The sequence below is a fragment of the Aotus nancymaae genome, unplaced genomic scaffold (genome assembly GCF_030222135.1).
Source record: "Aotus nancymaae isolate 86718 unplaced genomic scaffold, 86718_ANA_hifiasm-v0.15.2.pri h1tg000010l, whole genome shotgun sequence".
Classification (NCBI taxonomy): Eukaryota; Metazoa; Chordata; class Mammalia; order Primates; family Aotidae; genus Aotus; species Aotus nancymaae.
The window spans coordinates 65,400,744-65,413,501 of record NW_026988421.1 but is presented as its reverse complement, the minus strand read 5'-3'; the positions used below and the strand labels follow the sequence as shown (position 1 = coordinate 65,413,501).

At 45.8% G+C, this 12,758-nt stretch overlaps 2 protein-coding genes and 1 long non-coding RNA gene across 4 annotated transcripts; 1 reads left to right on the top strand and 2 right to left on the bottom strand.

Annotated features, from left to right (window-relative positions):
* Positions 1-506: 506 nt before the first annotated feature.
* CHCHD1 (coiled-coil-helix-coiled-coil-helix domain containing 1) lies at positions 507-1,828 on the bottom strand. The gene is made up of 3 exons (XM_012460189.3): positions 1,676-1,828; positions 1,432-1,550; positions 507-801 (listed from the first exon to the last, which is right to left on the bottom strand). The coding sequence occupies exons 1-3, from the start codon at positions 1,797-1,799 to the stop codon at positions 688-690; spliced, it is 357 nt and encodes a 118-aa protein (XP_012315612.1). The 5' UTR covers positions 1,800-1,828; the 3' UTR covers positions 507-687.
* Positions 1,829-1,899: 71 nt separating this feature from the next.
* LOC105722606 (uncharacterized) lies at positions 1,900-4,471 on the top strand. Its single transcript, XR_010341814.1, has 2 exons — positions 1,900-2,100; positions 2,505-4,471. It is a non-coding gene; the product is annotated as an uncharacterized LOC105722606 (long non-coding RNA).
* Positions 3,632-12,621, bottom strand: FUT11 (fucosyltransferase 11). 2 transcript variants are annotated; one of them, XM_012460201.2, is made up of 3 exons: positions 11,914-12,621; positions 11,168-11,793; positions 3,632-9,129 (listed from the first exon to the last, which is right to left on the bottom strand). In XM_012460201.2, the coding sequence occupies exons 1-3, from the start codon at positions 12,619-12,621 to the stop codon at positions 8,985-8,987; spliced, it is 1,479 nt and encodes a 492-aa protein (XP_012315624.2). In that variant the 3' UTR covers positions 3,632-8,984. The 2 variants fall into 2 exon arrangements, with proteins under 2 accessions (XP_012315624.2, XP_012315625.2); XM_012460202.2 differs by lacking the exon at positions 3,632-9,129 and adding an exon at positions 9,155-9,251.
* Between the last annotated feature and the right edge of the window lie 137 nt (positions 12,622-12,758).

Sequence of the window (12,758 nt, the reverse complement as noted above, 5' to 3'; positions counted from 1 at the left end):
AGCTACTCAGAGGCTGAAGCAGAAGAATCACTTAAACCTGTGAGGCGGTTGCAGTTAGCTGAGACCTCGCCACTGCACTCCAGCCTGGGCAACAGAGCAAGACTCCGTCTTAAATAAATGAATAAAGCTAAAATGTGGAATTTTAATTACTTTTTTTCCTATTTTTAAACATGACCAGCTAATTTTAAAACTTTTTTTAACTGCATGGGTCAAATAAAGCACATCTGCAGAACCTCTAGGTCACCAGTTTGTTAACTTGATTATTCAGAGAGCACCTTGCAGGGGCTATGCACAAAATAGGCAATCACTAAGTATCTACAGATAGCAAACTTCAACTTCCTTATTGTATCCAAAGGCAAGGGCACTAAATGGTGTGTAAAAGACTTCAAATGCAGGGAAAGATAAGACAAAGGTAGGGCAAACCAGGAAGGAAAGAACTTCCCGGGTCTAGGAGAGGAAACGGTTCAAGCATGGAGGGAGTACCTAATTCAAGACAAAAGGCCAAGTTCTCTTCAGAGGATTTTATTTCACGATAAATCATAACTTCTACCCATACTATGATTCCAAAGGGTGAAAAAAGTGTTTTGCCTCTTCTACCCTTCAAAGACAGCATGGCAATGCCAACATCTCTAAAATGCCTCTGTTGTCAGAAGCTATAGTTCAGTCATTGAAAATGCTTCTCCGTTTTCAGCTGAGGTAAGGTTTGTTAGGAAACCTCTGCAACAACTTATTCAATTTCTTTGGAGGTAAACCCCCAGACTCTCCCAGGGTTTGCTGTATTGATCTCATCTTTCGGGCTTCCTGAAAACACAGAACAAATACAAGAATGACAGCTCTAAAGTTTGTCTAGTCCAGATTTTTAAGACCTGACCCCAGAAAAATCAGTCAATCAATCAAGTTTGTCCTGACCTAGGCCCATAGTTCTCACAATGCCCTAATGCACATGAAGATGTTAACTAGCCTGGATAAATCTATGTTAGCCGCTTTTCAACAAAAGGGCGTTGGGACCTACAAATGAGACTATGCTCAGAAGCTACTATCTCAGCTACCAATTCAGCCTAGGCTGGAAACCAAACAATTGTCATTATTTAGTTTTAGTCTCTTTAGTTCTATTTCAGACAATGTCTACTTGAGCAGCAATTTAAATTTTTCAAAATGGTTTTCCCATTCATTACTTCATCTGACACTCACAACATTCTCTAAGGTGGGTATTAGTATTAACCTCGTTTTACGTACAGAAACGTTAAAGTTCACAGCAATGAATAAATCCGTCTAGATCACACAGCCTTCAAAACTGTAACCTTTCCCACTTTGGCGTGATATATCTCCCAAATGAATGAAAGGGCCTTTCCTAGCAAAAGGCAGGGAGAATCATTATTTGTATCTCCCCAATTCTTTTCCTAAGAAAGCACCCCAGGAAACATCTGTCACCTGAGCCCTCGCGGCACAATCGAGGAAGCCCTGGATCTCTTTTCTGCACGCATCGTCGCGGAATTCATTCTGCTTCCAGCAAGCCATCATCACCGACATCTCCGTGATACAAGTCGCCTCTGGAGGGGCAGATCCGGGGGACCTTCAATCACAAGAAGTCCCTTACCTTCCTGCCCTCCTACCCACCCGCCCCTGCTCACGCTCCGGCTTCTGCTCCGCGGCCCTCCTGGCTCTGACTGCTCACCGCCCTTCTCCCGGCGCCGCTCCCCAACGCGGTTAGCTAGAATGAGGGGTTTATTGGGCTTCAGTACAGGCTTCCGCGAGTTCCAAGGCCGAGCCAGGCGGCCCCGCAGGCTGGGTGTAGCCATCGTGCACGGAGCTCCCGGCAGGCTTTGCGGTTCCGTGCGTGACCTCGCGTGACCCCTACGGGCTCGACGAATCGGCGCGGAGCTCGGGGAAGGCGCGGTGGCTTGCTGGCGGCCACCTCTTTCTTTTTCGTGGCCGGGGCTGCTGCGATGCTGGGTTCGAGCAGCGGCGGGTTCGTACTCGTCAGTAGGTTAGAAGGACACTCTTTGGGTTCGTACGCTGACTGAGGCTTCCCCATGATGGGCTCCGGGCCCTGAAGCCTGGAAGCAGTACCGGGCCAGGTATTTGCAGGAAAGGGCCCTGGTAAGTGGACACTCTTCTGGTGGTAGCCGACTTGGTCTAGGGATGATTGGCATAGGGCGGGGTTGCGGGGGGCGGCGAGGGGGCGAGTCCAAATTTGAGACTTTAAGATGTTAGGTTGGGAAAGATTTTTGTTTTAATAAACCTGCAAGAACTGCCGTTTTTCACTACCTTTAGGACCACTCCAAAGCCGCAAGGAAAAATTACTTATTTCATTTTATAAATGCTACTAATGCTATTAGATACGGTTTGCCCATTTGTAGCAATCTCAGTTGGTAGGATGAAGCTTAAACACTTTGGAATTCATCGTCTTTTTTAGTCCTCTTGCCGGTCTTACAGACTTGGACCTTCAGTTGTGCTGCTTCGCCAGACGTTTTTTTGAGACAGGGTCTCTCTTTGTTGCCCAGAATGGAGTGCAATTGGCACGTTCATAGCTCACTGCAGCTTCAAACTCCTGAACTCAAGCGATCCTCCCGCCTCTGCCGCCTGAGTAGCTGAGACCACAAGTGCAAGGCACGACGCCCAGGTACTTTCCTTATTTTTTTAGAGACGGGGTTTTGCCATGTTGCCCAGGCTGGTCTCGAACTCCTGGGCTCAAGCGGTCCACTTGCCTTGCCCTCCCAAAGTGCTTTACATTCATGAGCCTCTGCACCTGGCCAGACGTGTTTCTCAGACGTGGTTCTCAAGTGACTTCTGGCTATTTACAAAACTCATTACAAAGATGTGCAGCATATTCTCAAAGCATTTCCAAATAAGTTCCAAGAAATGTTTTTGGTAATGTAAGCATAAACAAGCCTACAGCTAATAAGATGACTACTTTGGAGGAGCAACATTTATTTGGATTTGTAAATTCAGTGTTAAAAATCACTTATTACAGATGTTTGGAATCTTCCCACTGATATCTGCATGGCTGGTTATTTTTCTTTCCTTAAGTCTCAGGTCATGTCACAGAGGGCTTCCCTGACTTCTCACACCCTACCACCATCAACTTGTTTTCTTCATGGCACCTATCACAGTCTGAATTGTCTTACTGTTTATGGCCTTACCTATCCCTAAAACCCATTTAAAAATGTAAGCATGAAAGAAGGAACCTTGTCTATCTTGTTCATTGCTGAATCCACAGTGCCTAGAATAGTGCCAATAAATATTTGTTAAATGAACAAGTGTTTTTTATTTATTTATTTATTTTTGGAGATGGGGTCTTGCTGTCACCCAGGTTGGAGTGATTAGCTCACTGCAGCCTTGGCCTTGCTCTGCTGATCCTCCTGCTTCAGCTGCTGGAGTAGCTGTTAGCACAGGCTCACACCACCAAACCCAGCTAAGTTTTTCTTTTCTTTTCTTTTCTTTTTTTGTGGAAATGGAGTCTCTGTATGTTGCCCAGGCTGCTCTTGAACTTCTGGGCTCAAATGAGCTTCCTATTTTGGCTTCCCAAAGTGCTGGGATTTATAGGCGTGCGCCACCACACCCGACCTGAAACTTTTTCACAAATCTCCAACTTTATTACACTCACTCCCAAGAAAATAACCAAGAAGAAGACATTTAACAAGAAGCAGTTTATTATACAAAACGAAACCTGAGATAATAGAAAGTAACAACACTTGCAGTAATAAAGGAATCAGCCTTGTACTCCACCTCCACACTCCAGCAGTATAATTAAAATAGATTCCTATCAGACACTTCTAACACCAATAACGCAACCTGCAGTGAGGATACCCCAAATCAGAAAATTCATGTTGCTTGCTTTCTCCATAGGGAAAGTGAAGCTTTCAGTTAATAAGTATCACGGCTATTCCTGGTTCTACTTTCTTTTGTGGAAATGTAACACCTCGTTTACACTGCTCTTTTGTGAGTACTTATATGGTGATAGGAATAAAGGAGAAAGTCTGGGAAGCACAAAGCAGGCCTGAGTCTCCAGCAATAGTTATTCAAAAACACCTGCCACTTTATATGTAAAAGTACCAAAGGAATGCCAATGTAAGCTTGTGTAATTAGACAGGAGAGGTAATGATAATTCTACACCTTGCTTAACCATCACTTAACCTTTTTATTGCACAAAATGAAATTTAAGTCCTAACCTAGGTCTATACTTGTGTAATACATATTATGCACTGTAAATCAGCATCTGCATTTAGATAGATTGCAAGCTTAGAAATCAGTTCTGCATTTGACTTGTCAGTGCCTATTATATCAAATTTTAACTTTTTTTTTAAGACAGGCATCTCACTACATTGCCCAGTGGCTACTCACAGGCACACTCACAGCATACTACAGCCTCAAACTTTCGGGCTCAAGCAATCTTCCTGCCTCAGCCTTCTGAAAATATATTTTTGAAGGCGTTTTGTTTTGTTTTGTTTTGTTTGAGACAGGGTCTCACTCTGTCACCCAGGCTGCAGTGCAGTGGCAATCCTCCCACTTCAGCCTTCCAATTACCTGGATCTACAGGCACACACACCATGCCCAGCTAATTTTTTTTGTTGTAGAGATGCGGTTTTGCCATGTTGCCCAAGCTGGGCTCAAGTGCTCCTCCCACCTTGGCCTCCTTAAATCCCTGGGATCAAGTGATCCTCCCACCTTGGCCTCCCAAAATGCTGGGATTGCAGGCATGAACCACTGCACCTAGCCTGAAGGTCTGTCTTCCCTCTTGTTCTTTTCTGCAAAAGGTCAAACAGGATAAGCAAACTTTCCATAATTTATGAAGATCATCTTTTATTAAAGGATTAAATGATCCAGTCTAGTGCCTTTGGTGATAAAAGAAAAAAAAAAGGATTCAATGAAAAAAGAACAACTTGGTAATGAAATTCAGCCTAATTACAACTTTTCTTGGCCACATCCTTAGATGTCAGTATATTAAGTGTGGACCCTAGTTGTTGAAGCATCTAATGTAATATCTATCTATATAGATAGATATGTAGATGTAGGTATAGATATATATTGATAAGCTATGGAACTTCTCTTGTGATAACTCATTATTAATACATTACAACTAGAGTAGCTGTAAGGTCCAAGGTATTCTTTCCTGTTCCACTGCCCCAGAAAGAACTAATGGTCTCCCTGCTCATTAGACTGTATGTTCAAACCACAGCAATAGAAGGATTTGACTAAATCCCCAAATCTGACTAAGATTTTTATTTAGTCAGCCACTTGTGGCTTAAATCTCTTGCCTTGCCTCTTCATTCCCTTGAGTGGGCTCCATCAAAAAGTAGTCTCAGGCTGCCCTTCTACTACCTTCATCGAAGCTGCTTTCTCTCTCCTGGATTACACCCTTCTGGATTCTCTCAGTCAGTGTGAGAGGAGCTTTCCTTCCCTAATTTTCCCCCTCTGGGAACCCTTTTCACTCAGTGTGAAATTGGCTTTTCTTTCTCCTTACTCACTGTGAGAGCTAGCTGTTTCCCCTTCTTTTTTCTTTCTCTGCCTAAATAAATCACTTTCTGAAAAAAAAAAAAAAAAAAAGTAGTCTCAGGCTAGGCACGGTGGCTCGCACCTGTAATCCCAGCACTCTGGGAGGCCGAGGTGAGTGGATCACTTTAGGTCAGGAGTTTGAGACCAGCCTGGCCAATATGGCAAAACCCCATCTCTACTAAAAAAAAAAAAAAAAAAAGTACAAAAAAATTAGCCAGGCCTTGGTGGCATGCACCTGTAAAGCCACTCTGGGGGCTGAAACACGAGAATCGCTTGAACTGTGGAGGCAGAGGCTGCAGCAAGCCCAGATCGCACCACTGCACTCCAGCATGGGTGACAGAGTGAGGCTCTGACTCAAAAAAGGGGAGGGGGGCAGGGGCCGGGTGCAGTGGCTCATGCCTATAATCCCAGCACTCTGGGAGGCCGAGGCAGGTGGATCACCTGAGGTCAGGAGTTTGAGACCAGCTTGGCCAACATGGTGAAATCTCTATTAAAAATATAAAAACTAGCTAGGTATGGTGGCGGGTGCCTGTAATCCCAGCCACTCAGGAGGCTGAGGCAGGAGAATTGCTTGAACCTGGGAGGCAGAGGTCACAGTGAGCCAAGATCACGCCATTGCACTCCAGCCTGGGCGACAAGAGTGAAACTCCGTCTCAAAAAATAAAAAAGGGTTGGGTGTGGTGGCTGACGCCTTTAATCCCAGCACTTTGGGAGGCCAAGGCAAGTGGATCACGAGGTCAGGAGATCGAGACCATCCTGGCTAACGCGGTGAACCCCATCTCTACTAAAATTACAAAAAATTAGCCAGGCACAGCTACTCAGGAGGCTGAGGCAGGAGAATCGCTTGAACCCGAAAGGCAGAGGTTGCAGTAAGCCGAGATTGCACCACTGCACTCCAGCCTGCCAGCATGGGCAACAGCGAGACTCTGTCTCAAAAAAAAACATCATATGGAAGTGCATCAGTAATACACTTTATGCACTGTATGCACTGTTTTATGCACTGTGAATGAATCTGGACTATTCTTGCACTTAAAGTGAAAAGTGCTACAGATTATGAGATAATCACTAAAACATATTGCTACACTGTTTCTGTAACTGCAGAAGATGGGACTTTGTAGCATATAAAAACAATAAAATAGAGGGAACAGTTCATTAGACAAACAGAAAAGAATTAGAACCCACAAAAACTGGTACTTTTTTTCCTGGATTTTTTTTTTTTTTGGTCAACCTACTCACTGAAAAATTTGCACTTTGACTCATAGTAGCCTATTTTAACATTTCATAGTCACTTAAAGAAAAATATGACTTTTTCTGCCATAATTCCCGGTCTTTGTCTCCATCTTTGGTCAAAAAAGGGGACAGGGCAATACATTAAATTGACAAGGCATATAATAGCCACTGAATGTTTCTGTTCATGAGAAGGAATTCCATATATACCATAAATAGGATGCAAACCAGCAGTAAGAATGATGGCAAGGTTTCTGTATTTCAGAAATTGCAGGAAAGGGCCTTAAACCAGGAAAGACAAGTCCATTTAAAAATATATATTTATTTTGAGACTGTCTTGCTTTGTCACTGAGGCTGGAGTGCAGTGGTATGATCATAGCTCACTTCAGCCTTAAATTCCTGGGCTCAAGTAATCCTCCTGTCTCAACCTCCCAAGTAGCTAAGGCTACAGGTGTGCACAACCATGTCCTGCTAATTCTTTTATGTTTTGTAGAGACAGGGTCTTGCTATATTATCCAGGATGGTCCCAACTCCTGGCTTCAAGCAGTTGTCCCTCCTTGGCCTCTCCAAGTGCTGGGATTATAGGCATAAGCCACTACACCTGGCCAGAAAAAGCTATTTAAAAAAAAATTAGGGCTGGGTGAGGTGGCTGATGCCTGTAAACCCAACACTCTGGGAGGCCAAGGTGGATGGATTGCTTGATCCAGGAGTTGGAGACCAACGTGGGCAACATGGCAAAACCTCATCTCTACAAAAAAATATGAAAAAATAAAGTAAAATAAAAGTTTGACATGAAAGCAAAGTACATAATATAAAAAATGCAACCCCGGAAAACCAGAATACTATCCACCAGAAGTTTTGCTTCTCCACCAACATAACAATTTATAAAGCAAGAGACGAGGAAAAAAGATTATTCGGAAAAGTACTTAATAATGAGGAGTCTGGGGAACAGAACAGAAGTTATAAGTCGTAACCTGACCCATCTTTCTTCACTGGTAGTCATATACAATTGAAACAATGAAACAGAGAAGTGAGTCCTTTAAAACCAAATCAACTCCAGAAACCCAGTGCCCTCAACAGTAAAGACTTTTCTTTAATAAGAGTACAGTACCATTTGCCTCCAAAGTTACTGTGGTGCTTAGTTAAGATTGTCTTTATCTGATGTATACCACCTTCTGGGTTATTTAGATCTATTTATTGTGCTAGGACCTGGCATTTTCATGTTCCTTTGACCAAGTGTTCAGAATTTGCTTAATTCTAACCTGGAGAGTTCTTTGAGTGATTATCCGTCCTGGAGTGTCTATGACAGTGAGTAAACTATTAACTGAAGGAAAATATTGTAATTAATATATCTATTTTCTGCACTGTATATGGATTAAGTGATAAAAACACTTAATCTACCTTCAGAGCCATATATTTGAGAACACTCAAATCATTATGTTTTCCTATGTACTTTTTAAAATAAACTTAGTTTTAAACTATGTTGTAAAAATAGAAAACATGGCTTAAAAATATACATTATATGGTTTCAGGATTTTGTCAGTGTTTAAAGAACCAATGTTCGTTCATCTTTGTATTTATATACATGATTTAAATTTTGTCTCAGATAATTTTGAAATGTTAAATAAAACAGCAATGATTTAAATTAAAAAAAAAAAAAAAAAAAAAAACCTCTGTTGGGGCCAGGCGCGGTGGCTTATGCCTGTAAATCCAGCACTTTGGGAGGTGGAGGCGGGTGGATCACGAGGTCAGGAGCTCAAGAACAGCCTGACCAACATGGTGAAAGCCCGTCTGTACTAAAAATACAAAAATTAGCCAGGTGTGATGAAGTGCGCCTGTAATCCCAAGCTACTCAAGAGGCTGAAGCAGGAGAATCGCTTGAACCCGGGAGGCAGAGAGTGCACTGAACCAAGATCACACCACTGCACTCCAGCCCCGGGGGAAAGAACGAGACTCCATCTGAAAACAAAACAAAACAAACCAACTCTGTTGGACCAGCACCTTGAATCAAATGGATGTTTTAAGCTTCTACTTCCCAGTGAACCAAGAATTGTATGTCTTCATCTCTCCTTGAGGAGAAGCTCTATGTTATAGACCTTGGCTACTCATCATTAAGATAAAATCTTAATAGATAAAACTAGAATTCCTTGAATCCATGAAGATAGTGTCCATTAAGGGTTTGTGAGGTGGATGCTCCTTATGTCCTACGGTAGAATAAAATCCCTTTAGCTCCACCAAGTTAAAGGCTCTTGCAAGGGCACTTAGAGATGTTGCCTTTTCATGAAGATTTCATGTAGGTAATCCCAAAATTTCCTCTGCTGTGTTTCATTGTTGTGGATCATGGCAGTGAGAGCTTCTCCCTGGTCCAGACCTTGCCAGTAATCTTGCAGCCACATCTCTTTCCAACTGAAATACCAAAATGAGGGTTGGATTATGGAACTACAGCATAGCTATGAGTCCTGCCTTTCTCTGAACAGGGCCAAAGAAATCTTAAACAGATACAGTGGTCTCTAACTTGGACAAGACTGCTGTGAAGGGAAGACAATGTGAAGTAAATCCAGTATTAGCCCAAGCGACAGGCGGTAAGCCACAAACACAAAGACATCACACAGCCTACCCAGTGAATTATAATTCCTGACTTGCCTGCTTCTGGCTCCCAAATGTGGAGGGAGTTCAGAGACAGGCAAAGCAGAGACCAGACTGGAAGTGGTCTCCCTAAGGAAAGCAAGGGGGCAGGGGTCTTTAGATGATTATCTTTTAAGTTTCACCTTTACCCCAATAATCAAAATGAAGGTGCATCAAAATGAAGTGGCATCTAGTATCAAGAAAAGACATAACCTGAATATTTATTTTCTTAGTATTTTACTTTTTTTTTTTTTTTTTTTTTGAAACGGAGTCTCGCTCTGTAACCAGGCTGGAGTGCAGTGGCGTGATCTTGGCTCACTGCAACCTCCACCTCCCAGTTCAAGTGATTCTTCTGCCTCAGCCTCCCGAGTAACTGGGACTACAAACGTGCACCACCATGCCCGGCTAATTTTTCTATTTTTAGTAGAGACGGAGTTTCACCATGTTGGCCAGGATGGTCTCGATCTTGACCTCGTGATCTATCTGCCTCTGCCTCCCAAAGTGCTGGGATTACAGGCGTGAGCCACTGCACCTGGCTAATGTTTTACATCTTTTCATACTTTTCCTCTAGTAAATCATATTATATTCAGATACAAACAGTTTGTAATTAGATACAAATTATTTGGTGAAGGATTCCAACCATCAGGACAAAACTGCCAGCAGCATATATTAATAAATGGTCTTCTGCTGCCATCCACTGTCCAAGTCGGCCTCAGGAAGCCATTCTAGCAGCCTTACTTCAGCTTAATAATCTTATCACCTCTCACCCAACAGGTGTGGCTTGCTGCAAGTGGCTTCAACAGTTTCCCACCCCACAGCTCATGCTGGCCTTGTTTCCCAATACCACCACCTTTTGCGACCTACTACAGTAGCCTATTCGATTCCCTCTGATGCACATTGCACATCATTGTGTGTGTGTGAGAGAGAGAGAGAGAGAGAGAGAGACAGACAGACACAGAATCTTATTCCAATCCTGGCTGCAGTGGCATGATCCTGGCTCACTATCGCCTTGAACTCCTGGGTTCAAGCAATCCACCAGCCACAGCCTCCCAAGTAGCCAGGACTACAGGCATGCACCAGCCCCGACCCAGGCTTTTATTTTATTTTTTAAATTGTAGAGACAGGGTCTTATGACATTGTCCAGGCTGGTCTGGAACTCCTGGCCTCAAGTGTTCCTCCCACCTTGACCTCCCAAAGTGCTGGGATTACAGGCGTGAGTCACTGTGCCCAGCCATGCCTGACTTTTCTAGTTACACAGGCAGTGTGTCCTCACATGCATCAACCACATGGGGCTCATCATCAGCACAGCTGCTTAAAAAAAATTATGCCTGGTTAACAGGTTTAAGCCCTGACTATTGCAGAAAAGCCTCCTTCAAAATGATCTCTACTCCCCACTCCCATTTCCACTCTATAAAAGTGCTCAAATGCTGAGTTGATTGTTAGTACTGTCCAAACTCCTGAGCCTGGTATTCATGATATTTATAGCCTGGCCCCTATTTATTTGCCCCATTTTCTCTCTTCCTTATCACCTCTGTGCACAGGCCTTGTGCTCTGGTTCAATCCTTTTTTGAACCACTACTGGAAATATTGTCTACATAAGCTGATTTTCATATGTTGTTGCCTTGGATTATGTTTTACATCTATTCAGCTTTTTCAGCTTGCCTTCTCCCCCCAACTAGACTGTTGACACCTTAAAGGCAGAGTGAGCCCATGTCATAATTTCCTCCTGCACCTGCTCAGCACCTAGTGCTAGTTCATTGCCCACAGTAAGCAAGTAAGTAAATTATTTGATGGCCGCAGGGGACCCCAGGACTCTTACCTGTCATTCTCAGGAATCTCTTCCACATTGCCAAAGCCAGGTGTGGGCATTGGGCAGTCCATGTGTGAGGGTTGGGCAATGTGGGTCTCAGGGCTGGGACTGTCGCTGGGAGAGGCCGCGTGGGCTTTCTCGGCATCCAGCCGAGCCAGTTCGTGGTCACAGACGAAACACTCGAAGCCGTTGAGGTAGTTAGGCAGCAAAGGATCATTCAATCCCCACTCCCGATGCTTCAGACTATCCAGAAGGAATTGGTTGGTGATGCCCCCAGGTTGCTTGTATGCCAGGTATTTCATATATTCCTCATCATTCTTGTCCAGAAAGTCAATAAACTCTGCCAGCTTCTGAGGAGACTCAAAATCATCAATCAGGATGATGGAGTGATTGTTCGGCATCCAGTCTCTCACAGAGGGAGAGCCGCGGTACACGGGCACAGCGCCCAGATGCATGGGACGCCACAGTTTTTCTGTCATGTAGTCGTTACAGATAGCATTTTCCAGGGCCAAGTGGAACTTATAGCGGGACAAGAAGGCCAAGAGCTCTGGATCCTCGGTGGTAGCCGTGGCTGTGTCCTGTAGCCGCGCGGCGGGCAGCTCGCGATTCTGCAGGCATTTCCCGTAGGAGTCTACCTGGAATGGTTAGAGTAGGGCGGTTAAGAGGGTGCGGCCGGGAGGCATGAACACCTGGAGTCCTGGCCTCAGCCCGCCCGCGCCCCCGCACTCAGTCTCCTCCAGCCTGCCTTCACTTACCGGGATGTGGCGCATGAGCTCGCGCACGTAGCGGTCCCGATCCGCGGGCACGTCGCAGTGGGACTGCAAATAGAGCAGCGGCGCGTAGCCGCGGCGGCGCCACTCTGCACGTTCTTGGAGAGGAGGCACCGGGCGGCGCAGATAGGCGGTCCCGGGCAGCCACTGCAGCGACAGCGGGTAGTCCGAGTGGCGACTGAAAGTGGAGGTAAGATTGAAGAGGCGGATGCCCGGGCCGTGGCTCAACAAGAAGTTGTTAAGGGGCGACTCCTCGTGCAGGAGCGCCCAGCTCTGGTGTGCCAGGCGCGGCAGCGGCGCGTCAGACGCGCGGAAGTCGGTGCCGTAGAAGAGCAGCGCGCGCGTCCGCGAGTCCCTCAGCACTCGGCGGTTCCGGGACGCCACGCACGCGCCGCGCGCACACTCGATGCGCTCCGAGTCTCCCGAGAAGTGAGGGAACAGCCCTGGGCTCCACCACAGCAGCACTGGCAAGTCCCCTGCCTCCTCCCTCCCTGGCCGCGGGGTCCTGGGACTGCGCGTCATCCCCACCGCGCCCAGCGCCGACGGCGGCCGGAAAACCGCGCCATCCCATGGTTCCGCCCACTCCGTCTCCCCGCCGGTCTCCCTCTCCACCACGGGCCCAGAGCCGCTGGCTGCATAGACACTGAGCACCCCCAGAAGGGCCAGCACCGCCCCAGTGGGGCCGTCCGCCATGTCCACTCTGGCAGCCGGCGCCCTCGGCCAGGGCGGGACCCCGCCCAGCGGCGAGTCGTGATGGAACGAGGTCCTACGCCACTGGGGCACGCGGCGCATGCGCAGCTCCGCTCAGCCGACGTCCAGGGCTAAAAGCA

What these genes read in the sequence shown, in the direction of transcription:
- CHCHD1 (XM_012460189.3), bottom strand. Translation starts at nt 1,799, where the DNA reads ATGGCTACACCCAGCCTGCGGGGCCGCCTGGCTCGGCCTTGGAACTCG. An exon ending in GCGGCGCCGGGAGAAGGGCG is followed by an intron (nt 1,551 to 1,675) that starts GTGAGCAGTCAG and finishes CTGCCCCTCCAG; the next exon opens with AGGCGACTTGTATCACGGAG. An exon ending in ATTGTGCCGCGAGGGCTCAG is followed by an intron (nt 802 to 1,431) that starts GTGACAGATGTT and finishes CTGTGTTTTCAG; the next exon opens with GAAGCCCGAAAGATGAGATC.
- FUT11 (XM_012460201.2), bottom strand. Translation starts at nt 12,621, where the DNA reads ATGGCGGACGGCCCCACTGGGGCGGTGCTGGCCCTTCTGGGGGTGCTC. An exon ending in AGCTCATGCGCCACATCCCG is followed by an intron (nt 11,794 to 11,913) that starts GTAAGTGAAGGC and finishes TAACCATTCCAG; the next exon opens with GTAGACTCCTACGGGAAATG. An exon ending in GAGATTCCTGAGAATGACAG is followed by an intron (nt 9,130 to 11,167) that starts GTAAGAGTCCTG and finishes TTGGTATTTCAG; the next exon opens with TTGGAAAGAGATGTGGCTGC.